At 40.8% G+C, this 26,293-nt stretch overlaps 1 protein-coding gene and 1 long non-coding RNA gene across 2 annotated transcripts in view; one reads left to right on the top strand and one right to left on the bottom strand.

Annotated features, from left to right (window-relative positions):
• ZCCHC24 (zinc finger CCHC-type containing 24) overlaps positions 1 to 26,293 on the bottom strand; it is a 107,723-nt gene that overhangs the window by 12,205 nt on the left and 69,225 nt on the right. Inside the window, exon 3 of the mRNA XM_040070564.2 lies at positions 2,825 to 2,989. Within this exon, the coding sequence (XP_039926498.1) occupies positions 2,825 to 2,989 (165 nt within the window). The remainder of the gene's footprint in view (positions 1 to 2,824; positions 2,990 to 26,293) is intronic.
• Positions 1 to 26,293, top strand: part of LOC120755544 (uncharacterized) — a 90,295-nt gene that overhangs the window by 15,306 nt on the left and 48,696 nt on the right. The gene's annotated exons all lie outside the window — the stretch shown is intronic.

Genomic DNA, 26,293 nt, shown 5'->3' with positions numbered 1-26,293 from the left:
ACTCTGCAAGGTTTGATCTGTTTGGTGACAAACTGGGAGAATGCAGAGATATTCACTAGGCCATACAAGAGGCTCAGAAAGTATCCTCAGAGGTGACTGTTGTGCCTTGTCTATATACACACACATTTCTCTAAGTGTCTGCCACTGCTTAGGACCAGATGTGGAACTGGGGGAGTTGATGTGACCTGGTGTGAGTTTTTATGATGAATATACTATGGTGAATAGAAATTCTCTATCATGGGCCCTCACCATAGACTGTTTTAGATATGGGCTGAGATGTTTACAGTTTTCAGTTTTGGAAGCTCTTGTATCTTGACTAAAGGCTGCTTCATGTTGAGGGGCCAGCAGTGATTTTCATCTGCTGATAAAATGGCCATCATTTTTTAAATAATGTTCCAAGATTGTTAGGTTACAATTAAATGTTTACCAAGTGGTAGGGCAAGGACTAAGAATAGTAGATGATGAATTCCAGCACATTGCTGAAGAGAAATATTGACAAGATTGCTTGAAAGTAGAAATTATTTATTGCACTGGAAGTAAATACCTTCTGATCTTGAAAGGAGGTCAGACTTCTCCAGTTCATCTGGGTTTTATTAAACTGAAGAAAAAACTCAATTGATTGATTATTTGTACTATGATCAATCACATCACATATTGTGGTGATTTTGCTGTTTTGTAGTGTCTGTCTGCTGTTTTCTTTAACTGCCACCTTTTTTTTTTTTTTCAAATGGAGTTAAAATGACACAAGAGAATCATGGTGTGTAGGGGGAGGCAAGACATTTTCTTGGGTGAATTATTTAAGTTGGAAAACCTGTCCAATGGAAGATTCAGATGAGGATGCAAATACTCTGATCCCATATAATAAATGCAGGAGGAGCACATAATTAACTGAGGCCGTCCACTGAGAGGGAAGTGAGGGCTTAAAAACTTCTGGAAGTGCATAGGAAATCAAACATGAATGAGGTCTCTGCTATGGTAGGTACCAACAAAATAATCAATATCTAAAGAATAAATAGGAAATGTATCTAGAAAATGTTAAGGTGGTGTAGCAGTGCTATTTTTAAAAAATAACAAAACCATATTATATGCACAAGACTTTTTTGTGCCTTAATTCTCAGTCTAGAAATATTGGACTTTCAATTAAATCTTTCACAGTGCTTTTACAAAATACAGTTCTTAGTGTAAGAGTACTGGTGACTGGGTATAACATATTTTCCAAAATGGGGCAGAATAGCTCCCAGCTGATAAATGTTGATAAAAGTTTAGAGAGTCTGGTGTGGCACTGGATGCTTGTACAAAACCCACATTTGGCACAGCAGACAGGGAGCTGTGTCAAGAAGCACCACAGACCTCCTGCAGCCTGTTAGCTCTCTGCTGCTGCTGGCTCTGGGCATGAATTGATGCTGTCCCCTTCCCTCTCTGCCTGTGGCTGGTATGGTTAACCAGAAGCAGCACAGGGCACCTCTGGAAGAACGAAAAGAACTAGAAAGGATGACAGTGGTAACACTGAGAAACAGAAGGTGGTGGAGGTGAGGCAGTGACAACAGGATGTAGAATCTTTCAGCTTGAGGTTCTGAGTTCACATTTTGGGGAAGAGCACTAGTGACTGGTTGCAAATTATTTATATGGGGAAGTCTAGCTCAAATACGCTCTTGTCTTGAAAATCTCAAGTAACTGCAATACCTGCTGCAGGGACATGGATACATGGATATACATGTGCTCTTCCACATCCATGGGTTATGGTCCCTAGGGAACAGCATGGAAACAGTGGTTTCCAAACAATGGTTGACTGTGGAAGGCTGCACCACACATGCTGTGATGATTCCCCAGAAAGTACTGTGTAGATGGCTCAGTGGCAAGCCCAGCTTATGGAAGCACTCTAGACTGCAACCCTCCCACAATGTGTGCCTGACTTTAGAACTGCTGTGCAGATTGGGCTCCTCCAGCCCTGCCAGGAGGGGCAACTCTGCTCAGCGGGCTACTTGCAAAACTTTACTGCAAAAATGTACACATCTAAGTCTGTAACGCCTCCTCTGCAGTGTGGATGGGATACCTTTTGAATGATTTCTTGACCCTTTGAACATCAACATAAATTATGGAAAGAATTTTGAAGAACAAGGTAAATATTTATAAACTTGTGCTATAAATGGTCTTGTGCTATCAATGGTCCTGTAATTTCTCTCACCCTCATGACTGTACTTCCATGCCATGTGGTAAGTGGCTTAGCCTGGATTTTGGACTTTTTTAGACAAGCTGTCTAAACAGAGGTATGGAACAAGAGAGCTTGGAAGCTTTGAGATTCTTATGTTAAGTTAGCGTCATTAACTAAGGAATTTTGTAGGCATGAGTCATCTTAGTATTGTTCTCCTTTATCACTACTCTTTGCAAGTAGAGATAGCCCCTTGAGCAAATCCAACAAGGGAAAAAAGTAGTACACATGGGAAATAACTCTGCTGACACCAGTGGAATAAAACAATAAACTGGTGTAAATATGAAGATAATCAGAAGAACTAGAAGGACAATGGCTATTGCTCAACTTTTTTTACTCTATTTAAGATTCAAAAGCCCCACAGTCTCTTTCTATAAGAAAGGCAGGTAAAGATTTTGGGTTTGAGGTATTTGTGCTGAGAGAAAGAAAATTCTAATTTTGCAAGTCTGATGCCACCTGTCCACATTTCCAGGACTGAAACAGCTCATCTGGGAAACATTATCTGTCTTGTGTTTTAGTCCATGTCAAGTTCTGTTTAAGTCTCAACTATGCTTTATAAAGTCAACAGCATTCCTAGTTCCAAGCCTGTTGCCATCAGGTCTGTACTTCTCCTACCTGTTTGTGAGGATAAACATTAATGTGGCACTTGATACATTCTTGTCCCATGTTAGCCCAGGAGTTTCCACTCATCCATTTTCTCTTGCATTTGGGGCACTTATATTCACCAAAGCAGCGTTTCTTGCCCTGGTATGGTGTCAGGCCTTCTCCTTTTGGACGAGCCTACAAAACAAAGGGAAGCAGCAATGAATGACTGAAAACAGGTGTGTCTCTGCGTGCGTGTAGTAGAAAAAGAAAGTTTTTAATTAGGAAACTTTGGGCAGAAGATATTGGAGGCAAGCATGAAGGACATATCCCGTTAACGAAGAGTTCATATGTTGAAGCTAGAGTTTAACAGTTCTGAGAGTGGTTTCCGTAAAAAGTATGCAAAAGTTCAAGAAAGTGTAATACCTGCTAGTGACACTGAGTATTTAGAAATATGCCTTTTCACTTTTTTGAATAAATAGTTTTAATATTAGTTTCATTATGATAAAATCATCTCTATTGAGTATATATTGCTAGCAAAATATATAGCATCAGGAGGAGTAGCTCATAAAGGACTACTTTTTAAGTAGAAATTCCAGTTTAGAAATCTAGTCTATTTTCCACTAAAAACCTGTAGTTAAGATTTTTAATAATTCTGCTTTTCACAGCCCATATATTACCATATGAGAGTGCACAAACTGGGATTGAGTATGAAGGAAAGACATTCTGACTAGTGGAAATAATAACTTTTATTAACTTTATCTGGTTTCTTGCTCTTGGTAAATGGTTTCACTATTTCTGCCTTTTGAAGGGAACAGGAGAGGATTTTCAAATGGTGTGTTGTGATGTCTGAATGTGAAATGTCCCATAAAGAAAGCCTTTTTATCTAGGGAAGCCAGTAGAGTTTACAATGACCATACACAAATGCCACGTTTATTTTGTGTACAGGAATTCACTCACTAAAACTGTGTATTGTACTTAACTAAACATGGTGAGACATGCAAAGATGAGGATGTTGCATTCGGATAGCTGTAGGATGTGCTAGGATAGCTGTAAAGATGAAGCCGTTTTCCCAGAGTCCCTAGCAGGTGTTGAAACACTGCCGGTGTATTCACTGTGTTTTAGTTTGTTGCTGCCTGGAGGGAGATACTTTGCCTGTATAGTGGCAGGATACTATGATCACCTATCAAAGGCCTCTTTGTCACTTACTTACATGTCAGGCCTAAGCAGCTTTTCTTTTTTAAGACTTCCAGATAAAGTTTACAGAAGTGAAATGAGCCATCATGCTGGGAAGGCATTTGTTTTTGTTTTGGGAGCTTGTGAGATTTCTCAGTGTGTAGGTCCAAATTGCTTTCTATGCGAAAACATGGGTTGCAAAAGCAGGTGGTTGGCAGAAGACCTGAGCTTGGCAGGAGCTCTGAGACTCAGGCTCCAGTGGCTGATGGAGATGGTGAACACTGTGTTACCTCCTGGGTCGCACGTGGGAGCAAGAGGGAAAGGAACATTGAGTGCGCTCTCCCCGGCATCCTGTGGGTGGAAGAGCAGGGGACACCAAACCTACTCCAGCCTCCTTTTTTTTTTTTTTTTTTTTTTTTTTTTTTCCCTGTAGTATCAGTAAACAACATTCTCTGAGGTTTTTTGTGCTTATTCCTCAGCATGTCAGTATTCTTTAGAACAAGGTGAGTAGCAACGTCCATCACAAACAGGCAAACATCTATAATAATTTGCTTCTGACAAGCCACTGTAAACATTCTGGCTGATAACAAAGATGAAGCTGACCAGGACAGGCATTTACAGTAGTGCAGCACAGAAGAAAAGATGTGCATTGGTTGGTATAGTGAGAAACATTCAGACTTCTACAACTAAGTGAGTGCTGGCAGGCACCCAGAGTGTAGCTCTCTGACCCATGATGTCCCTTGATAAGAATGAGATTGCATCTGAATGTAGTGCATGGAAAATGTCAATTTATGGAGACATCCTTATTCTGGATACTTAATTTGGTTCTGCCTCTGAGGAGTTTGTAGCACAACTCAGTGTAAGAAGAAGCTACATGCTCTCTTCATTTAGAAATTCGCATGGAATTGAATAGAAGCCCTGTGTCCAAAGAGCTCCTGTGCTTGAGAGAGTTTCCCTCCCCTCCTGAGGTATCACAGATTGATTTATTTACAGTTTTGATTGAGGGGGGTGTTTTTGAATAGAAGACAAATTATTTTTGATTCTCTGATTAAGTCACCCTCTACTTAAACTCCTCCTGCAACCAGACTTGAAAATGCAGCTCAGTGCCTCTACCAAGCAGTGGTCCTTTCAGAAAACATGCAGGTCGCAGAGTTCATTATTTCCAAAAGTAATGGCACTGACTTTGGAGACAGAGTGTGCCTTGAAAGTCTTGTAAATGTTTACATAGAGTATTTGAACACAACGCTCCCGCAGCAATATGTTATGTCAGCCATAAAGAGCATTTAAATATCAGACTCCCACAGCAATATGCTGTGCCAGACACCATTCCCAGATGGGAAACTTTCAGAGATGGCCACTTGGGTGGGCCAGTGACTGTGGGCTTGTCCAGGTCACATAGGTGACTTCAGAGATGCCAATGCCCTGAAACGGTCTGCAATCACAAATGCACAAGGAACACTGAAGACAGTGGTCTGTGGAGTCCTCTGTGTGTAGAGCTAGGCATCAGAAATGGAGCCTTTCCAAATTAGAAGCTACTTTTAAAATCTGGCTTCTTCAACTTTCTCGGTAAATCGGAAGCAGAACCTGGAAAAGAATGTAGGAGCCCTGACTCTGTTGGTAATTTCCTGTTATAATTGTTAGACTAAACTTTTGATTTATTTTTATTTTAACTTTTTGACTGTCACAGCTACCTCCTCAGTCAGTGATTCTAATTAGTTTGCTGGCAAAGTTACAGCAGTCTCTGTAGGTGTTTTGTTATTCTGCTTTATGGATGTTTATGCGTTGCCGGAACAGATATTATTTTCCTTCCCGTATCTTCAGTTTCCCAAACAGTGCCCCAAAGGGAATTTGTATTTGCAAACAAGCAAGCTCATTTTCTCTAGTAGGAAACATCATTAGGAACCACTGACAGCCGTGAAGGCAACCCTCCAACTCCCTCCACCCTGCAGAACCAAACAAAACAGGTATTTGACAGTATTGGGTAGAAGGCGAAACCTCAGTGAGATACACTAATGGCCCGAGAGATCTGAGGCTGAGTGTTTTGGTTGATTTGTTGTTGGTGTTTTTTGTCGTTGGGCTTTGTGTTGATTTTTTTTTTTTTTTTTAATTTAAAGTGTCTGGCTCCAGCAGGAGCACAGCTGAATTGCATAAACATTTCCAAGAAACAGCCTGCTCCTTGGCACAGAAGCAGCCAGCCCTGCCCACAGGGCACTCGAGCACCCGGTCACTCTGCAACTGGGGTATTTCAGTGCTCATTCAGCTGGAGGGCAAGAACTATTTTCAGCAGAGGTTTTTCCTTAACTAAGTGCCAAAAGAGAGCAAGAAGACAAATTCTGTCATTAGGTATTAACCTAAAAACCCTTACTTTACAGAATGTGGGATTTACCTTGTCTAAACCATTAGTCTCCTGTTCTGTCCCCACACCAGCTCCATTTGAATGATGGTTAATGATAGGATTTGGTTGGTGTTTAGGTCCTGTAATTCCTGTACTGGGCATTCTCTTCTTACTCTTTCTGTAGATAGGGATTTATTTATGTCCGGCGTTAATCTGGCAAAGTTATGCTGCCATTCATAATGGCACAATATCTTGTTGTTACCATATACATACACTGTCTCATTGCCTGCAGGCCCAGGTAAGTCTTTGGCCTGGTTTCTATCCTAGGCTGCAAAAACTTGGTGTGTCTTCATTCAGATGTTTCAAGGATTTACTGCATCCTGGACAGGTAGGCCTTTGGGGAGGATCAAAACCAAACGGATTTTTCTACAAGGACCAGAAAGTAGCCATTACTTTAAGTGTGTCTCAGTGTCATGATCTAGATGTTAGGGAATGGATACTTTGTGATGTTTTGACTTCGGACAAACACTGACACAACTGACTTCACCTTTGCAGGTGTACTTAGTGAGTGTGTGTGTTTGCCTTAGCTGGAATACAACCGATGTATAAAGCCAGTGAATTTTGTGGGACACAGTAACAAAAATTACCTCAATATTCCATCCCTCACTGACACCCAGCTGTCTCTATTTTTCATCTTCTTTCTTGAGCCAAAACCACAAATTGGCCATCACAAGTTTTTTAAAGTATTTAAGTTGAGCTTTTCTGCTGGTAACTGGCCAGTCCAGCTCGCTGTCAACCTATCGGAGAGTGCATCTCACAGAGGGATCTGCCAAATCACTTGGCAATGACGTGCATAATAAAGGACTCTCTGCTTTCCCTAAACAATTCCCTCTAAGTATCAGTTTGCAGAGTCAGCAAAAACAAAACATGCCCCCCTCCCCCAACATGCCCTCCTTAAAACTATATCCATTATAAACAATAAGAGGCTGAGTTTCCTCAAAGCAAAATGCAGAGACACGATTTAATGCTTTTCTTCCCCTCATCTTTGTTTTACGCAGCTGAAAGGGCTCTGTACAGCACAGGAAAAGATGAAATCAGAATAACATTGTTAGGTGGATCCCCTTCATAGAACTCTGAGGGTCTGCTTGTAAGCATGCTTCATCAAATGAAGAGAGAAGAATAACAGGAAACAATAGCTTGATGCACTGACTGGCTCTTGAGGGGGGTTGTGGGAGTGGGAGGGTCAAAGCTGTGTTTTGAAACGTGAACCCTCTGACACTCTCAACTGAAAGTTAGCACAACTGGGAGATGGCATTAAAATGCCCTGGCGCTCCTATTGAGTACTACTGTATGCGCATCTTAATAAAGGTATGATAACACAGCCCCAAAAAGGTACAATTAAAAAATGAAAAAGGAAGTACAAGGACTGATTTGGTGCACTGGGTGTTGTGGCATTCTAGTCCTCATGCTGCTGCAGTAAGTTGCAGAGTGTTGGGAAATTCACAGAAGTGTTCTCACCTTTCTCAGCTCTGTATATACTGTGTAGAGAATGAGGACACACTTGCACACTTATGCTGAAATGGCACATAAAAGGGAATCTTTGGATTGGTCAACTCCTTTTCTTTGTCCTTCCTCACTTTTGTGCTCATATAAATCTTGAGTATCAACAGAATATATAGGCAGATAAGTGGTGAGTTTAGGAATGACGCTGCTGATGTCTGACACTGAAGACTTGGAGATACTGATTTAAACCAACAGTCGCATACATCTTTAATTAGTATGTGCAATATAGAAAGAGCATTTAGGGGATATAGAAACCAAAATAACTTTTCTAGCTTTGTCTCTGGTTTAATTTGTGTATTAGTGATATGATGAGGAGTCTTGATACAGGTCTGTTAAGGGAAAAAGGGATAATGGTCAGAAAGTAGTCTCTCACTACAACATTACTATTTAAATAGAAAGTTGTATTTGTTTTGCTGAACTATAGGAATTTCTAGTTGTATTGGGTATTTCAGATTAAAGATTTATGATAGATAAAATTGTATCTGAGCAAGACACAGCTGAAAAAATAAAGAAAACATTAACTTATTTGCCTAGCTTAAAAGAGGAGGCCTGTATGCGTTTTATTTGACTGGGATTTTCTTAGGACACTTCTCTGTGGCATGGCTTAGGGCTACTTCAGCCTCTGTCTGGGGAGTCTACTGTATGGTTTTCCCACCTCTGCATCCATAGAAACTGACATGTTTTAGATGGCAGTTAAAGCTCATCGGTTGTTGCTGATCTGAAACCTTTTATCACACGTGTGCCACTGCCGCTCTTACAACCTGATCAGCGTAGAAGGGGGCTTTGTACTGAGGTCCCAAATAATGAAGCTGTTATAGTCAAGTAAAGTATACTTTACTCAATTTCCCAGGAGCAGGGTGTTAAACAAAACATGCAAGTTTGTGCAGTGTGCAGTACAAGCCAGCACTGTTTCTTTTATTATTTTTTTAAGAAATACCCTATTTCTGCTGTTACAAACATTTTCACTCCCCAAGTCTTAATCTTTGGAAAGATTTAAAAGCATATTGATTAAGAAGAGTCAATGAAATTTTACAGGGAAATTTTTATATGGCAGAAGCTCAATTTTATGTTTGTCATTTTGAGTATGTACCTCTTGGCTGCTTTGAAAGACCAGTGTTCTCAGCTGTGATGCATATGTTAACTTAATTTTGATCTAGTTTCCACAAAGGTAAATCAAGAGAAAGGTTTAGCAGTTTGTTACTAATAACATGCATATGGTTTCTGATGATGATTAAATCAGTAGGCATAGTTGTCATAGACATATTCATTAAAGTCTAGAAATCCAAGAAGCTGGCTTGTCAAATATTCCAACAGTTAAATCAATATCTGGTTCTGCAGATTTTTCAGAGTCCTACCATGCTGTTAGGAGTAAAGGCTTTTCTTCTGCTACAAAATGCCTATTTGAGCTGATCATTAGAATCACCTTTGAGTCAAAGATCATTACTATGCTAAGTTGGTTTGAAGCAGGAAAGTTTCTAAATGGCAATTCTGTTGTTGGGTACAACACTGAATGGTCTGAGAAGCTGATAGTACGAGTTTTCTTTGCCAGTCCTACTCAGCATTCCACAGCTAGTATAGAGATAGGAAACATGTAAATGCTCAGTACCATCCAATTTGAGTAAACAAATCAGTTCATGAGTAGCATGCTGCGTTCACAGGCCTCTGTCCAGATAAAAAAGGACATATTGATGCAAGCAACCAGTAGAAGACAAAAGTATTTGGTAGAATGGTCACATGGTAATGGGACTGGTGTTAGACTTCCAGCACCTGGATTGAGTGTAGAGCCCTAAGGGATTTTCTCTCTGTTTATGGTCAGATTGTACCTCAGCTCTTCGTATGCAGTGGGTAAATGTCCTGTTGCTGTTTCCTGCCACTTCTGCAGTTCTTGTGACATTGTATAAATCACTTTGGGCCTACGGTAATGTAGCTTGTGTAGCATAGTGGAACCTTGGCCTTCACCTCACTTAGATAAGTGCTATTATGAAAAACAAAGCAAATAACACTTTTTTTTTTTTTCCAGTCAATCCTTTCCATAGAAAAATATTTGAGTGTATACTGCATCGCACAGAAACCTGTTCTCCCTATAGCAGTCTTAATAGAAGGGTAAACTCCCCTTGCATCCACATTTCTAACTAATCTCAGATACAATTCTGCATTTCCTGAATGTTCACATGAATTTTCCAGGTATACTTGTATATTTAGTATCTCATATGTTATATAGAGGACAACAGGCAGTGATCAAACATTTAATGTGTTTGGTAGATTTTCAGTGCCACGGAACCCCGCCAACCCTAGCCAAATCTTCTTTTAAGGAAAGCTACAAACAATTATCCTGGTTAACTGAACTTCAAGGATTTACTTTACCTGCACATGCTACTCTTTGCTTGTTGAATGACCATGAAAGAGCTCCCACATGGGCTGTCTATGCTTGTGGCCAATCACAGCTTTAATATGCTTATTCCTGCAGGACCTTGAAAACAATGAAATTACTTGAGCATATAAATAGCTGCCTAATGAATCTTCTTTTGACGGTACTGTATAACTCTGTCTAACCCATAACCTAAAGTTTCAAGAACATGTCCATATGCATGTGACGGTAACCATTAAAATCTGAACAAAATGTTAACTCGTGCAACAAAGCAAGCAAACTGAAAACAATTCACTTAGGAAATTGCATAGTGAAAACTGTTTCCAAGGTATTGTTTAATGCAGTACAAAGTAAAAAAGGGGTTGGGGCTAGAAAGTGGGGATGGAGTGTGCCTATGCAAACCTGGGTCTCTGCTGTGTAATTTAAGAATTGTATGTCATACAGAAAATAGGGATTTGCATATCAAATTAGGCATGTGGAAGAGTTAAAATTACACTCGCCTGCTGGGATGCAGTAAGGCACTTATTTTCAGCATTGCGAGATTATATTCTTCCAAACAGCTTGAGATAAAAGGAAGTGGTCAAAATCTTTCCTTTCCCTTCTCTGATACAAAATTGGACATGCTGAATTAATTATGAAGAAACTAGGAATGTATTCATTTTAATAGTTTCCTGATGTTTGGACTCTTTTGTCCCTCTTCATCCGTTGCTTGAGAACACACAATGGCAATACTTTCCTCCTTTCCCTCCCCCTCCTGTGGCACACTATATCTAATACGTTCATATTTATTTAGTAGTTGGAGTCAATTTAGTAGTTGGGTTTTGGAGAAGGGAGGGTCAAACCCTCGCTAGAATCAAGCATTACCTCTTCCAAGCTGAGGTCAAGACTCATATTTTTTGGCCTTGTTTAATTGGTTCACCTCAGATGCCTTCATGTGGATTTCACAATTCTCCTAGGGCTAATGTGGCACAGCTGGGGCACTGATCTAGTGAGAAACTGACAGGTCTAAGGATTATGATCTGTTCTTTACAAAGCAGTGGAGTAGTTCTAATAGACCCCTTGCCTCCCCATAGATCATGAGTGTTCAGAACAGATGGGAAAGCAGACAGATGTCATTGAAGGGCAAATCCCATTCCAAATCTAAGTGTGTAGCAGGTGCTTTCGGAGCCAAATTCAACAACTGGGATGCTGCTTTCTGCTTCATTGCTGTTCTGTGTTTATGCAAAATTTCTGCTCAAAGAAAAGATGTAGATTAAATCATCACGATGAGATAAAGCTACAGATCTTCAGTTGATCCTGTGATGGTATTTCTTTCCTTATTTAAAAGAAGCTGTGGGGGAAGACCAGGGTCCAGTCATGGATATAGACATGTCCAGGCTAGACTGGGTACACCACTATTTGGTGTGCCCAGCATGTTATCAAAGCATGTTTTCAAGGCTATTTGGATCAGAGAATTTTCCAATTTATGGGGTGACTATAGAGTTTTTGTTGCTTTTTGGTGTGTTACAGCTGAGAATATGAGGCTTTTCTCTTTTCCAACTATATGCAAAATAATAGTGATGTCCTTACTATTTGAGCTGTTTAAAAGCTACATTGGAAATTTAATTGCGAACATGGCAATTTGCAAAACATTTAGTACTCGCTCTTCATGAACTACTGTAGCTTAATCTTATACTGGGTGCAGCTTGATATAACTTTCGTGTCAATTTACAGAGGGGAGTAGAGAAAATGCCTGTATTAAAGAGGTCTGTAGATGCTGAGGGGAGAGAAGTTTCTCTGCTGCTTGAGTGGCACTGTAAAATCCTGCTGTACGACAAGCCATAGCTTTTGGTGCCTTTATCCTTTTGGAAATCCAGACCTGTTGTGGTTTTCCTCCAAGTCAAGTGTCTGCTGTGCTACACTTGCTGACAGTACTTGGGGAGGGACTTAAATATATCAGTGATCTTCAGAAGAAACGTCAGCTTGGGAATCTGCTACTTTCACTTGTTCCTTAGAAACACAGTGTGTTGATACCCTAGGATGTCAGGGGAGATGACTTTATGTTAAGGTATAATTGTTTTAGGACTTGGATGACATTAAGGAGGATATTACAATAAATAAGAATTTTATTCCAATTTGTATCTTTGATGTTCATATATCTAAAAAGAACATTAATTTTTTGCTTAGTTTTTAAATGAAACTGTGTCATCCCAAAATATTGTTTTTCTCATACTCATGGTTTGTAGCCCACCAGTTTAAACTCATACAACAGATACTTTAATATCCTTAATCAATTATTAAAAAAAAAAAAAGAACAACAAAAAGCTATATCCAGTTTGTAGGCAGTTTCCTGCATCGTCATTGTCCTCAGCTCTGACAGTGACCACAAGATAACTGCTTTGTTCTCTATAGGCTGGGCAAAGGGTGTGCAGGGGAAAGCATTGCACTGGGAGGTGGGGATGAGAAGGAGGTGGCAAAGAAGAAAATACTTTAATTCAATGCAATATGAATTGCAACTTCAGCAATTTACCACTCAGGAAATGGCTTGTTTTGCTCTGATTTTAAAAAAAAAGTTGCTTGTTGCACCCTCTGGACTGACACACTTTTTTTTGTTCCATTAATATGAATAATCATAATGTTGGTTTTCTTTTAGCCTGAATTAGAAAGGCTTTTGCTCATGTAAAGGTTTTATCTCTTCAAAACAACTCTTGGAAAGTAAAGGAAATATTGTTAAGATGATAAGGGCAAGTTTCAGGGGAAAGGATGTTTCTAGGAGAACTCAGCCTTCTTCCTTCCTTCTGCTCTGAAAGGGACAGGATCTCTTTCAACTACCCGCTAAATCCTTAAGGATTCAAGGCCTGGTTCATGGCATATCCCACATACTACATGAGAATAAGTATAACTACAATAAGAAAATGCCAGCAGGAGAGTGCAGGATCATGAGACTAACGTGATCTTGTGGTTAAGGCACAGGACTGGCCTCTGCAAGTCCAGGGTTTCATTCCTGGCTTGAGTACAGGCTCCTTCTGTTGGTTTGTGGACGAGCTTCTTGACCTCTCCATGTCTGAATTTCCATCTGGAGTACGGGCAGTGCTAGTGTGCCTCACATTCTGGGAATTTAATCAGTGTTTGCTACTACAAAATTGAGCATGAATCTTGTTATGCAATTCTCAGGCAGGAGTTTTGAACAAGGACTGCCCATAGGCCTGTCACTGGTGACCCTGGCCTCACCCCTTTGACCCATTTTTTATAAAGTCTCTGCTTATGGATGTTTTTGTTCAGGACGTTTTCTCCACAAATTATCTGGTTAAAGCAGTCAGAACTGTTATTTTCAATTATTTGTTTGTGGCATCTCTGTTGATACATCATTAAAAGAAAACAACAGAAGGTAAGGCAAGTACCTACACAGCTGTAAGGATGTCCAGCTAGGAAATTCCTTATGCAAAAGATGAAGCTTGGGCCCTCTTAGAAAGCTTCCCCCTGTACCAAATGCAGCGTAAGGACTGCCTGCCCCCTGTAACCTTCCCCACCCCACAGCAGTGCAGTGGTACGGGCTCCCAGGACACCAGCACACAGGGCAAGCTGTGGCCTGTCCCCTCCGAGACAAAATACCACAGCAAGAGTGTCATTGCTTCTAGCTGGAACAGGCCCTTTGCTAGACCTATTAAGAAACAGGGAAAGGAAATAAAGACCAGATGAGCAACCACCCTCCTTTTTTCCACCTCAGCCTCCTTCCCTCCACCTTCACCTCTGCCATGCTGTCTATGAGAAGACATACAAAAACACCAATTGAGTCAGCCTGCTTTGAATTACAGCATTCTTTTTGAGCCTGGAAAAAGACATGCTATGCATAGCCCAAAAATGAAACATGACTTCAGATGCTGATACTTAAGCTGCATAAATATGAAGGGGACTTCTTTCTTGTCCCAGCATTCTTTCCTCTTGAAATACTGTGCCGGGCTATACATGAGCATATTGCATGGAAGAAAGTCTTAGAAACCAACCCTTTCTGCTCAAGAGGATTCATGTGTTTGTTCACCCAGATCAAGAGCCACCAAATCCCAGCTACCTCACTTGGTTCATGTGCATGACACTGCTTGAGTGCTCCTAGCTCGCTCTGGCCACTTGTGCACGTAGAGGTGCCTGGGAGGAACTCCCAGATAGTTTTCTTCTATGGTAGGCTTGTTCTTCCCGTGAGGAGAGAGCAAGCTTTTAACATCTTAACTGAAATGCATCAGAAAGTCTCAGTGTGATAATTACAGCCATGGGATTGCAGTGAAAGCCTATAGGCATATACATCCTTTTAGATGACCCAAAGGCAACCATCCTTTGCTGTGCAGTTTGTGATAATACAGTAGGAATCTGCACCCCCAATCTCTTCCATCTTTCCCTTCTCAGTGCCTCTTGTTCCTGCAGTTGTATTTGTATTTTCCACTGGGCTCCTTGACTGGTTTTTTTTTTTCCACACCGTGGAAGCTAATTTGAATCATCTAAAGAATCCCTTGTCATTCCCCAAGAACAGCATCAGCAGCTGCCAGACTTCATCAACCATTCTGTGAGATTCATAGTTCATGTTTGCAGTGTTACAAGAACTTTGAGCATTTTACTGAAATTCTCATGAAAACAAGCTGAAGCAAACCAGTTCCCTCTGTAATGTTTTTCTTAATGACATGCAGAAATACGTAGTACCTTGAAGGTGAGCAAGGATGGAGTGCAACCAGTAAGTACAGAGTGAGAACACTAATAGGTATGTGAAGAGTAAGAGGACAGCATAGGCAGTGTTGAGCCAAGAGCACTTCTCATATCAGAGTTCTTGCTAGAATGAACAGAGAAAAGTGGCATCTAGGAGGTGACCATTACACAACAAAAACAAATAAAATTTATAGCCTTTTCAACTGTTCAGATTCTGCCTTCTGTTAGTTAACTGACTCTTTGTCTTTTTGTAACTAATTATTTTGTTGTTCTATTCAGTCATAAAATAACCCAGGAGGACGTTTATCTGAAAATTCCTGGGAAACAAAAAGGTCATAGGTTGACTCAGGCCACGGATGTTGTTTGAGTTTTTGAGAGAAATAAAATCTTTTCTGTGTTGAAACAGGAAACTCATATCTGATTTGCCAGGCTGCCTGGCTGTACTGTAAATCTTTTGAACACCTATGTTTTAGACCCATTCTGTATAAGATAGTCATTGCTGGTAAAAAGTTTGGATGGAAACTATTTTGACCAGAATATAGTCAGAAAACTGAAACAAAATGGGAACTGTCTAAAAACAAATGAGCTGTAATCACCATTTCCTTTCATGCAAGTAGATGCCATTTATCTACCAATTTTTTTTATTACTGCTTTGCCTGGTCCTTCTTTAAAAAGCAAAATTAATCAACCATTTGCAGCCTTTACAATATATTTGTCTAGTGGCACCAAAGGCATTTCCTATATTTAAGAATTTATTGTCAAAGACATTCACACACAGCATTTCCTTATCATGGATACCTAAAGTCTCACTTCCTGAAAGTCAATGCTTTCTTGCCTTTGTACACAGCAGTAGCTGTCACCATAGGACACATTTCACCATCATCTCACACTGGACAGCTTGGATGTTGGCAGTACCCCAGACCTGTTGCTAGCAGCTGAACCAAAATAAGAAAGTGGCCTGAGGCCAACTTGTAGTTCCATATTTTTCAACATGGATTGGCATATGAACATGCCTTACAGAGTAAATCCTTCTACCCAAAGGAAGAATTTTTTTCAAGAAAAAACAAGCCAACACCAGACCCCACTACCAAGTTAGGTGTCTCTTATACTAGTGAATAATGTACTGCACCAGACAGTACATGGGAAGGACAGCTGTTCACCTACTCTACATGACTAGGAACATTTTTTTGGCTCTATTTTAGAAATGCATCACCCTGTTCAAAATATCTGATCCCACTTTTGTACTTTTGTAGCAGATAGTTTCAATATCCACAGGCCAGTGAAGCGAAAAGCTCATTATTGAACAATAGAAAGGAAGAATACACGTTCTAATTGAAATCTCATGGGATCAGAGGATCCACCAAAGGGCTGTAGGGCACAGAAGGCATGGCAAGGCTTTGTGCTGTGTTCAATTCTTGTCATGGGAACACATTTGTGACCAAGGCCATCGTGCTTCTTAAGTCTAAGGCAGTCTTCTTGACACAGTGAACAGCCCACAGGAAAATATCTTTACTAGATGCTGTCTCACTGTTGTTTGCTCAAGGCTAAGAAAATATTCATTTTAAAAAAGATATTGTGCAAGAAGCGTCTGGTGTAAAATCCTTGTCATGGTGTTTGCTTCAGAAGATGATTGGAGAGGTTGGATGAAGATTTGGACAAGTGCAGTTCTTTACCCCTTTTGCTACTGTTTCCCTTTTCCCGTTCATCCTGATATTCTTTCCATTGACAGATGCTAGTCCAAGGGATAGATTCATGTCTGCTCTGCTCCCAGGGATGTAGTACAAGCGAATTTGCCTTGATCTTGGAGGGGAAAAAATTTTAAGCTATTGAGAAAACCTTATCAGGAGTCCTTGATTTTGTTTTTCATATTAAGGTACTCCTCTCTGTTATATGGCATTATTTCAGCCATTTCACTCATTTAAGGGAAAAAAAACAAAACAAACCACAACAGTGTGGAATGACAAAACAGAACACAAACAGAAACAAGTCAGAAACACCTGATGTATAATAAGGTCTCTGAGTGTTGTTTTTCCAAATCAAGGAGTATTGTTTAAGGTTGTGCTGTTCTGGTAAGCCATGGATTCAGACTCTTGTGAGGAGATTGGCACAACAGCAAAAGTCTTCTGGCCCCTTGATAGATTTTTTTCAGTCTTTCCAAGGACCAGTTAATTTTATCCGCTCTGCATTTCGGGGGGATGTGCAGTTCAGTGTGTGCCTGGTGAGAGGCTCATTATCCTCCTCAGGCTCAAAACAAACGTTCGATTTTGAAAAGGCAACAAAAGAGGTGGCTGGTCCTGGTTTTCCGGTGGCCCCGGCCGGGCCAGCGCGGCGGGCTCCCGGCCACGGCGCAGCTGGCGCTTTGTGCGCTCGGGCATAACGGGGAGGGCTCGGGAGGAAGCTGACACAGGTGTGCCACGAGGCCGGGGACTTGGCTGGGGACACTGCCCCGGCTGTGCGCGCACGTCTCCCCACACACGGCTCTTGTGTTTGGCCCTGGCCTTCAAGGGCCTCCTTGTCGCAGCGCAAACAACGGCGTCGCGCAGCCTCCCTCGTGCGCCGCATCCTGGCCCGAACTGCCCGGAATAATCCCCTTTCTCAGGCCTAATACCACAGCAGAAATGTCATCCTTATTCTGCAGTGCTGGCATTTGTCAACTTGGTGGGTATAAAGACAGCATTCATTGAGCAGGAGACAGACATGGGGCCCCAGAAAAGGCCTTCGAGGGGACAGAAAATGGTCTTCTGTAAAACTTTGAACTCTACAGGAGCTGCTGTTTGCCTTCAGGTCTGGCAGAACTGGAGAAAGGGCTGGCTCGTGTTGACCCACATCTACAGCTAAGGTTGTGGAGCAAGTTCAGGTTTAGTTTTTAGGACAGTGGACTAGTAACAAATGGCCTTTCTTCTGGGGCAGTGCCATCTTTAGCAATCGTGCAATCTACTCTGTTCAGCTATGTTCGCTCTTGGACAAAATTAAACCTACAAGAAATGGATTTATCTTCACGCTTACTTTACACATAGATGCAGCTAATCTAATATCAGATACTTTAATCTCCTGTGCAACACTTAGAAATAAAATGTTCTTGCCAGACCTAGGGGATAGCTTGAGCTCTCCAATAAGTACCAGAGAGAGGCAGCAATACAAAGGAGGGGAAGTCTGCTCTTCCTTGGACATCCTGGTAAGCCCTGAAGTATGCTGAGGGACAGTAGACATTTCCACTGGTGACAAATATATCAACAACAACTGATGGAAGAGAGAGAGCCCTTCAGACAGTTTGTTCAATGAGACAGCAGACTCCTCACAATAAGCATTGGTTCCTCTTGCCCTTGATCTTGAGTTGAAGTAGATGGCTCATGATGTAACCAAGACCATTCCACTTTATTGAAAACAGCTCCCCTGGTTTTTTAAGTATCATATTACTCGCTATCTGAACACAAGCACTGAGCTCACTTAGAACTCTCTATACTCAGGGTGGTGTACAGAGGTGATTAACCCTGGGGTATTTGTGTGATGAAGACAGCTGCAATGCAGGTCTTGGACAGCTTGATTTCAGGCAATCTTATTTTTCAATTTTAAACTGTCCTCTAATGACACTGTTAAAACATACCTCACTAAAGAAGTTGCTGTGCTTTAGTGAAAAGTTAAACTAATTTTGTGGGCCACTAAAAACATGCCCTGAGCTATTTCCCACTCGCTCCTGTTATAGAGCATTCTAAAATTACACAGTATAGCTGCTGGTATGGAAATGCACCTTTGGAGCAGAGACCAGTACCAGCCTGTGCTTTGCATTTTGCTAACTCTTCACAGTAATAAATCATCTGTGTGAAAGTTCTGGGGTACATTCAGTAGGTCTTCAGGAAGAGAAGCAAATAGCTACCAATATGTGGGGTATTGGTAAAGGCAATGGGGTTTGAATCAGTTTCGAGAAACTGAAACAACTTCATCATAATACATGATTACTCTAAATGTGGGGTTAATAACAGCAGCAGTAAGAAAAGGATACAGAAAGAGAAGAATATTCATTAGGCATTTAACTTCCATGGGTAAACAGAAACAAAGGAGTACATGTTATGTATATTTAGCATGAGGCATACAATTCTCTCAGCAAATATAGGTAATTTTCCTTATAATGGTGAATGTTATAGTTTACTTGGATATAATGTTGTTAGAGGGCTCATCTTTAAAGCTCCATACTAAATACTGAGAACGAATGGAAATTGACAGAGAAGACTGGAATGGTAGAATAGTGCCTCAGGTGACTCCTTCCTAAATGCTCAAGTAGCCAAACCAGCTTGGAGGAGGAATTGTGTTCTAAAGCATTCCAATTCCAACTTGAAAATAAAAGGAAGAAATACATGTCAAGCATGTCACTGTTAATCCATTCTGATGGTTGTGGGGGATGCTTATGTTGTACAACAAGATGCTGCAGCTGTTGGACTGGGCTGTGGGCAGCACGTTCTGTGCTGCCAGGATGCAATCAAGGAAATATGTGCAAGAAATAATTTTACAGACTGCCCACCACCCACTTCTTTTTAAGGATGTGGTTCTGCACATGAAATTGGGATATAAACAGGAAAGGCCTCCTCATTCTTCTTGTTATCTGAATAAGCAGTATAAAAGGAATTTCTCTAAATTATCTGTGGATAAGTGCCTTATTCCTAAATCATCTCTCAGGACTTGAGTTTAAATAGCATGGCCTAAAGTCATGCCTTTAACATCAGCTAAAGGAGTATTTAAAAATCCCTTCCCTTGCCTGTCTATGCCCCACAGGTATAAAAGTGGAGGAGATATATTTCTGCTTAGAAATATGTCAAGAATGGGTTAAGAGAACTCTTCAGAGTGTGTGGACAGACAATTTTAAGACTATAGACATAATCTGTAGTGAACAGACACAGAGAACTAAAATAGAAACAACAGTGTGCTATGAAGGAGAAAGACATAAGAAAACAGCGTGGAATTATGCATTCACTGGAATTTGCAATGTAGCAAGGACGTTTAGTGTTAATACCAAATAAACTTGCACAGGCATTGATGTGTGCCCAGCAGTCAGAAATTTGTACCTGTGCTATCTCAGCAGCTTCTCCAACAGTCAACATTGTTTTCTGCTCTTTCACTAATTTTTTTCAGTGGACAATATTCTTAAAATATTACATATCAAAATAGTCATCCTCTCTAGAAGGGGGGTGGGACCAAGCACAGTGTATTAAAATAGTAGTTGTGATGTCTACATGTGTTGTTTTAATTCTCTGCTTTTTGTTTAATTGGAGAAATAGCAAAAACTTAATTGTTTTATCATGTGATATTAGTAAACTTAAACATATTAATATTGCTGAAAATACTTTAAAAACAGCCTCCAGAATTTATTTGCCATCACTGATCATACAGTGTTATTCAATTTAGGTTGATGATCTAGTAGCTGGTTCAAAATATCAGGGTAGATGCATGTGAACTGGAATAGAGCTCATTTTTCACTATGTCTATCCTGCCCTTTTGCTGTTTTCCTCAAGAAAAATTATTCAACACAGTGCTATTTACATAAAACTTAAAAAGCTTAAAGCAGGTAGCTATTTCCTGTAAGCAGGGGTGGGTAGGGAAGTAAAAAAGAACTTACCTGAACTTTTTATTTTAAAAAATTGAGTCTCTAAATTGGGATTGCCTCCCAATTAATTTCTCTCTGACATCCTGCAGTTTGTGCCAGTTAAATTTGTCAAACCAGAGGTGTTAAGAAAAGTTTTTGATATCAGAAAACTGTAACCACACACAAACTCCTTCAGTTCTCTTATGAAACTCTTGTTTCATTCCTTCACATAAAGGAAATGAAGGTCAGCTGATTACCTCACAGGCTGGCCTGAGACTGAGTATGTTGCTCCCCATCAGTGTGAGAAATGTTGTAGAAATGGATGGGAATGTTTTAGAATGCATGCATTGACTTGGGAATGGTACTCAGCAAGTAGGCTGCGTTGAAAGTATAATTTTGAAGGCATCGTGAAACAAAGAAATGTTCCCAAAAAGAAGATATGCACAAGAAATTCCAGGGCAGAACAACAGCTGCAGGAATCTTTTCTGCCTTTGAACTCTGCTTTTAAACTGAACTGCTTTGTTTCACAGTGGCTGCAAACAACTGGAGCATGTCAAATGTCAGCATTCATACCTGTTGGTAGAAAAGCTGCAGCTATTTGCAGCCATCTCGGGGTGCAGATGGATCTGCATTTAACAGCACTTTTTAACCAAGGAGCAGAGCTATTTGAAACTATTAGCTCAGGTTTTACGAGTGCAATCTCCGCAGGCTGTGCAGGCGCTGTCAGTAGGCAGCACTGCTCTGCAGGCAGAAGGGCTCACCTGGGGTGCACAAGGGTAGGGTGCAGGACACGAGATTAGGGGTGCTGCTGTGAGGTGTCCGTACACCTCGGTCACTGCAGGTATCAGTCTGCCTAGACTGCAGGTCCTGACATGTCCCTGGATATGCCCCCATCAGCCCTGGGGGCCAGAGAGGTGCCCTGCTTGCTGGGCGCTGTCCTGCAGGCAGCCAGGCAGGAGCACACACTGCTGGTGATGTGTCTGCAGCTCAGGTGACTGCTCTGGGCCGTGCCTGTCCTCAAGGGATCTCATAAAAGCTGGGTGGTCTGCTCCGACTAACACAATCGTAACTTTGCAGCTTTCTGCTTAGGATGTTGCTTTGGAAAACATCCTCGCTGTCTGTATTCACTGGAAGCTGTTTTGGGACTCTGTTCAAGCATACATTTAACACTGCATATGGAGAGTTACGCTGAAAATATAAGGCAGTGCTGTTAGAGCAAAGTCAGGTTTGTAAACTTGCAGAAGAAATTGCTTTCAACCACAACTTAGCAATAGTCAGCTGAAGTGTGTGGGGCCAATTTAGGATTTGCATTTCACTCTTTCAAACAATTAATTCAGCTAAAAGCAGATTATACTACCAATGTTTAACGAAAAGAAAACACGCAATGCCTCTTCTGTTACCCAGCATTATGGATGGACAAAGAACAGAAGAAGAATTGCACATGAAGTTCCTGCTGGGCAGTGAGTTTGTCAAACGATAGTTCAAAACTTCTCCCTAGAAAAGCAGTGATCAAGATTGCCTGGATTTGATCCTGCAGTGCCTGTGTTGTGCACAGTAACAGCTGTTTGCTCCTGGCAGAGGGAAGGGGGACAGTGTGGGGCTTCCAACAGCTGGGAGCAGGTTGTTTTAAGTATTTGCACTAGTAAATAGGAAGGACAAAAGGAAAAAGTTGGATCCTGCCAGTAAAAGGGCATATAAATAATGGAGAACTTTTCTTTTGTCCAAGAAATAGCAACTATTCACAAACCTGTTTACTGCAATAAATAAAGGCCTTAGAGCACTGAGTTTTGCACTTACTTGAATATGGTAATTCTCATCAGACATTCAGATAGAGACTAATAGGACAAGCAAAGGATATTTTCATTCCCTTAGATGGAGAGAGGAAAACAGCCCCTAAGACTGAAAACAAGGTAGAATTTGCAGAAGAAAGTAAGAACCCAAGGCATACTGATGTCCTATGGCTGGCTTGAAATTCCTGGACTAATGGTGTACTACCATAGAAAGATTTAGAGTAGGAGGAAAGGGCCTGCAACCATTTTGAGCAGTGTGAGGATGAACTTCTCTCTGCAGCATCTGTGTTGTTTGCATTTCTGCTTTCCCAAAGCCAAGTGCTCGGTCATGTAAACAGGTATTTGAAAACAAACAAGCCCAGGTGTCAGGTGAACCAGAATTCCCGTAGCACTGTCTAAACCAAGACCCCAAATCCCAGTGTGTGGTGGTACCTGACTACAGGAGCAGAAAACTGAATGCTGTTTCCTTCCATATCACATACAATGTGTTCCTCTGGTCCCTTGCTAATAGGAATTTCAGTGTGCAGCATCAGATTCCTTTTAAAAGGAATACTCTGAAAACTTGTGTTGCAGACCCGATGTCACAAAATAGACACAAAATGTACAGTTGTTGTAGATGGTTGGAAATTTGGTCAGTTAAATGTAAGTAAAAAAGTCTAAGTATTACATCTGAATGAGAATCAGCTTCCAAAATGCTGACTAGTGCTGAAGGCAGTTATGACTTTGCCTCATTTCCTCTCAGTAGAAATGGTCTGAGCAATACAATCAGCTCTTCCAGCCTTGCTTACGTGCACATCCTTCTTGATGTTCAGCTGCCTGAAATCAGTTCTCTTTCAGAACATAGGAGGTGAAATGACCATTGTAGAGTCTGAATTCAATGGTAGTTAATCCACAGAGTTCTCTATTTTCGTTTTTTTTTCTTTTCAGTTTAACTTTCATGTTCTTCTGTATTGTTTTCTTATTTTCTTATTTCTCTTTGAATCAGTGCCCTTAATGTTGAACAGTGGAGGAAAAACAGGATGTGTAAAATCTCCTCTGTAGAAAAGCAGTGCTCTGTCATCTACAAATGAAGCTTTCTTTCCATTTACACCTCTCCCTCCTCAGCACTCTTCTCCACCCTGACTACTTGCTCTTTTTAGTCACATTATGATAAACAGACTCATCTCTGTGGAGCTTGGTGGTTAGTAATAACTCAGCCCCATGAGGCAGAAATATAACTAAATAGTCTGTGATCTGTCAGAAGTGGTGATATGTAGGATTGTACTGTAAGGAGTTGCAGGAAATGCGGCTCATGGACCTGTTTATTAAAATCTGTTGTAGAAACATGCACAAGCTGTAGCAATTAATGAAAAAATTCAGAGAAATCTGACTGTATAAAACTTGCAAATTATTTTTAAACACAAAATTGCACTAGTAAACTGTTTTCAAGACATGATTTACCAGCTGCATTTAAAAATGAGCAGGAGATCACAACAGAGTACAGAAACTGCAAGAGATGGAACAATACTGCACATTGGCTTGGGCTTTCCCTTATTTCACACAAAAAATGAACATAGATGATGCTTTTTGTTTTAATTCAAACAAACTTCTGGGAACTTGAAAATTAGCCTTTTTCTCTCTTATACAACATCAGAATTGCAATTGCTTTCCCACACTTGACTGGAAATAAAAATGCTCTTGACTGGTAGAAAAAGAGGTTCCTTTAAGTAGGGAGCAACCACAGAGAAACATGAACTCAGTTTAAACATGCTACTTAATACATTGAAAGAGATCACAAGAGCTGAAGTGTTCTGCATGTTGTGCTGACAAAACTGCCAATAGGATATGCATCATTTAGATTCACAGAAGGATGGGAGAAAATATCCCATAACGTTTGTCACTCCAGTATAATCGGCTTTAAGCCCAAAGCACTTCCAGTAGTACATATCTCCCCCTCTCCTTTAGTGCAGTGGAAATCTTGTTCTAAACAGGACTAATTTTTAAATATACTGTAAACATACATATTTCAGCACATGTTTACTTGAACATAAGCTTAAAATGCGTACACCACGTACTTGGGGAGGCTTGTGGGAATCCTCAGTTCCTGAGCTGCCCTTGCTCCTGGACACAAAGGAAACTTTCCATTGAAAAGGTTTTTACCCTTGGTGACAAGTGCCCATGGAATTCTTGGTGATAGTAATAGGTGGGTACCCTCAGATAACACGGCCCAGTTCATGAAGCAATTTGAAGATGAGGATTTTGTGGACCAAATAATCAAAGATGGTTAGAATATCCCATGAACTCAGTGCAAATGTCTGTAGGATCACAGCATGTGACTCAGCCTGTACTTCTGTTCTGTGGAAAGCTACAGAACAACCGGAATTGCTGGAGGTACATGCTGCACTACATGTGAATGCCTTTAGCTTCCTGAGAGGTGTAGGCACCGTAGTCAGGCACACAGGTTTGCACTCGAGCAGTAAAGCAGCCTCAGCAGAGAGTGGGTGACTGCAGCATTTTGGACAGACAGAGAAACATTCCTTGAGAATTAGGACAAGTTAGATTTGGGGAGTAATACCACAATAGCCGTAAAATGTGACTAAATTTGATCAATTTTGAGATTGCACTACTCCTAAAACATTTCCAAAAGCTCTGTCCTCTGGCTGCCAGTGTCAGCTCTTGCTGTTGTTCACCTTCAAGCAGCTGTTTTTCATCCCTGAATTCAATCTGCCCCACTGAACACAGGCTCATTACACAGGAGTGATACAGCTGCAGGCAGTGAAAACCAGCTTCTGCTCTGTGTGTCACAAATAGGCATAACTGCTGGCATTTAAATGCAACTTTCCTACCTAGTAAATGCAAACACACTAATTCTGTGAGAGACCAGAGGGAAACTGATTCTTGTGGAATGTCACAAAACTGAGCTGGGGAAAGGGAACAAATATTGGAAGCACTATTCTCACTGAAAAAGGCGGAAACAGAAACCCTCTTAACACATCACTCTGGCTGTCTGTCACCTCTTCCTGGTGGAACAGCTATATCTCATGGACAGTTGTGTCAAATGCTAAAGAGGTGCAGGATGAAGAGAATAGATGTGTTCTCTCCTCATTAGCAGAATGAGGTCATCCATCAGTGCCATTATAGTGGTTTCATTTGTGTCCTGGCTTGCACCCAAGTTGCACTGGGACTGTTTCAGTTAGTTAAGGTAGGCTCCCCTAACTCTTGTACGATATGTATTTCCTGCTACAGGCAGAACCTTCCTTAAAGAACTTATCTCTACTTCTGTGAACCTCTGTCAGCCAGACAAGAAGCTGTCCAAGATGCTCACATAAGGAATTAGTAAATTGATTTGAACTTTTGCCATACATTTAACCAACTTTTTCAAAAATATTAAAAGATTAAGCATGTACTCTGCTGTTTAAGTTGCTACTGCATAGTCCCAACTTTCCCCTTCCCCCCGCCATTTCTGGCCTTCCAGTATCACATTAAAAAATTCTGCAGACATTTGGGATCCAAAAGTACTGGCAGAAAAGGGAATAAAAGCTTCCCTAGTGTTACTGCTGAGCTATAGGCTGGACCTGGGATTAAAAAAACCCATATTAATACTATTGGCTGCAAAATGGCTAAATTCTTAGATCCTGCAGTAGAAATCCCTTCAGCAAATCCATTTAATGATTCATCTTCATCTCTTTTAAAAGAAATATATCTTAAAGGTGTACAAACTATATATTCCACTTTATGGAAAGGGGAGGGTACAAGATTCCACCAATTCCAGGCATCCATCTCATTTGTTTCAGGCTCAGCAGTATATCTTTAACAAGCTTGCAGGTAAGGTTTTAAAGCATTCCTTGCTTATTCAGCCTATCCAAGCCATCTCCCAGTTTGTCTGCCTTTTAAGTTTAAAATTGTCAGCTTTCATGATTATTGTTGGTGTCTGTGGCTCACAGCAGATACATGTATATTATAATTCTGTTTCATTTTGTTTGTGTTAGTTAGGTCATGTTTTAATGTGAGGCCATTACAGTGAAAAAGTTTTATATATAAATCT

Source organism: Hirundo rustica, chromosome 8 (assembly GCF_015227805.2).
Source record: "Hirundo rustica isolate bHirRus1 chromosome 8, bHirRus1.pri.v3, whole genome shotgun sequence".
NCBI lineage: Eukaryota > Metazoa > Chordata > Aves > Passeriformes > Hirundinidae > Hirundo > Hirundo rustica.
This window is presented reverse-complemented; position numbering and strand designations above follow the sequence as displayed.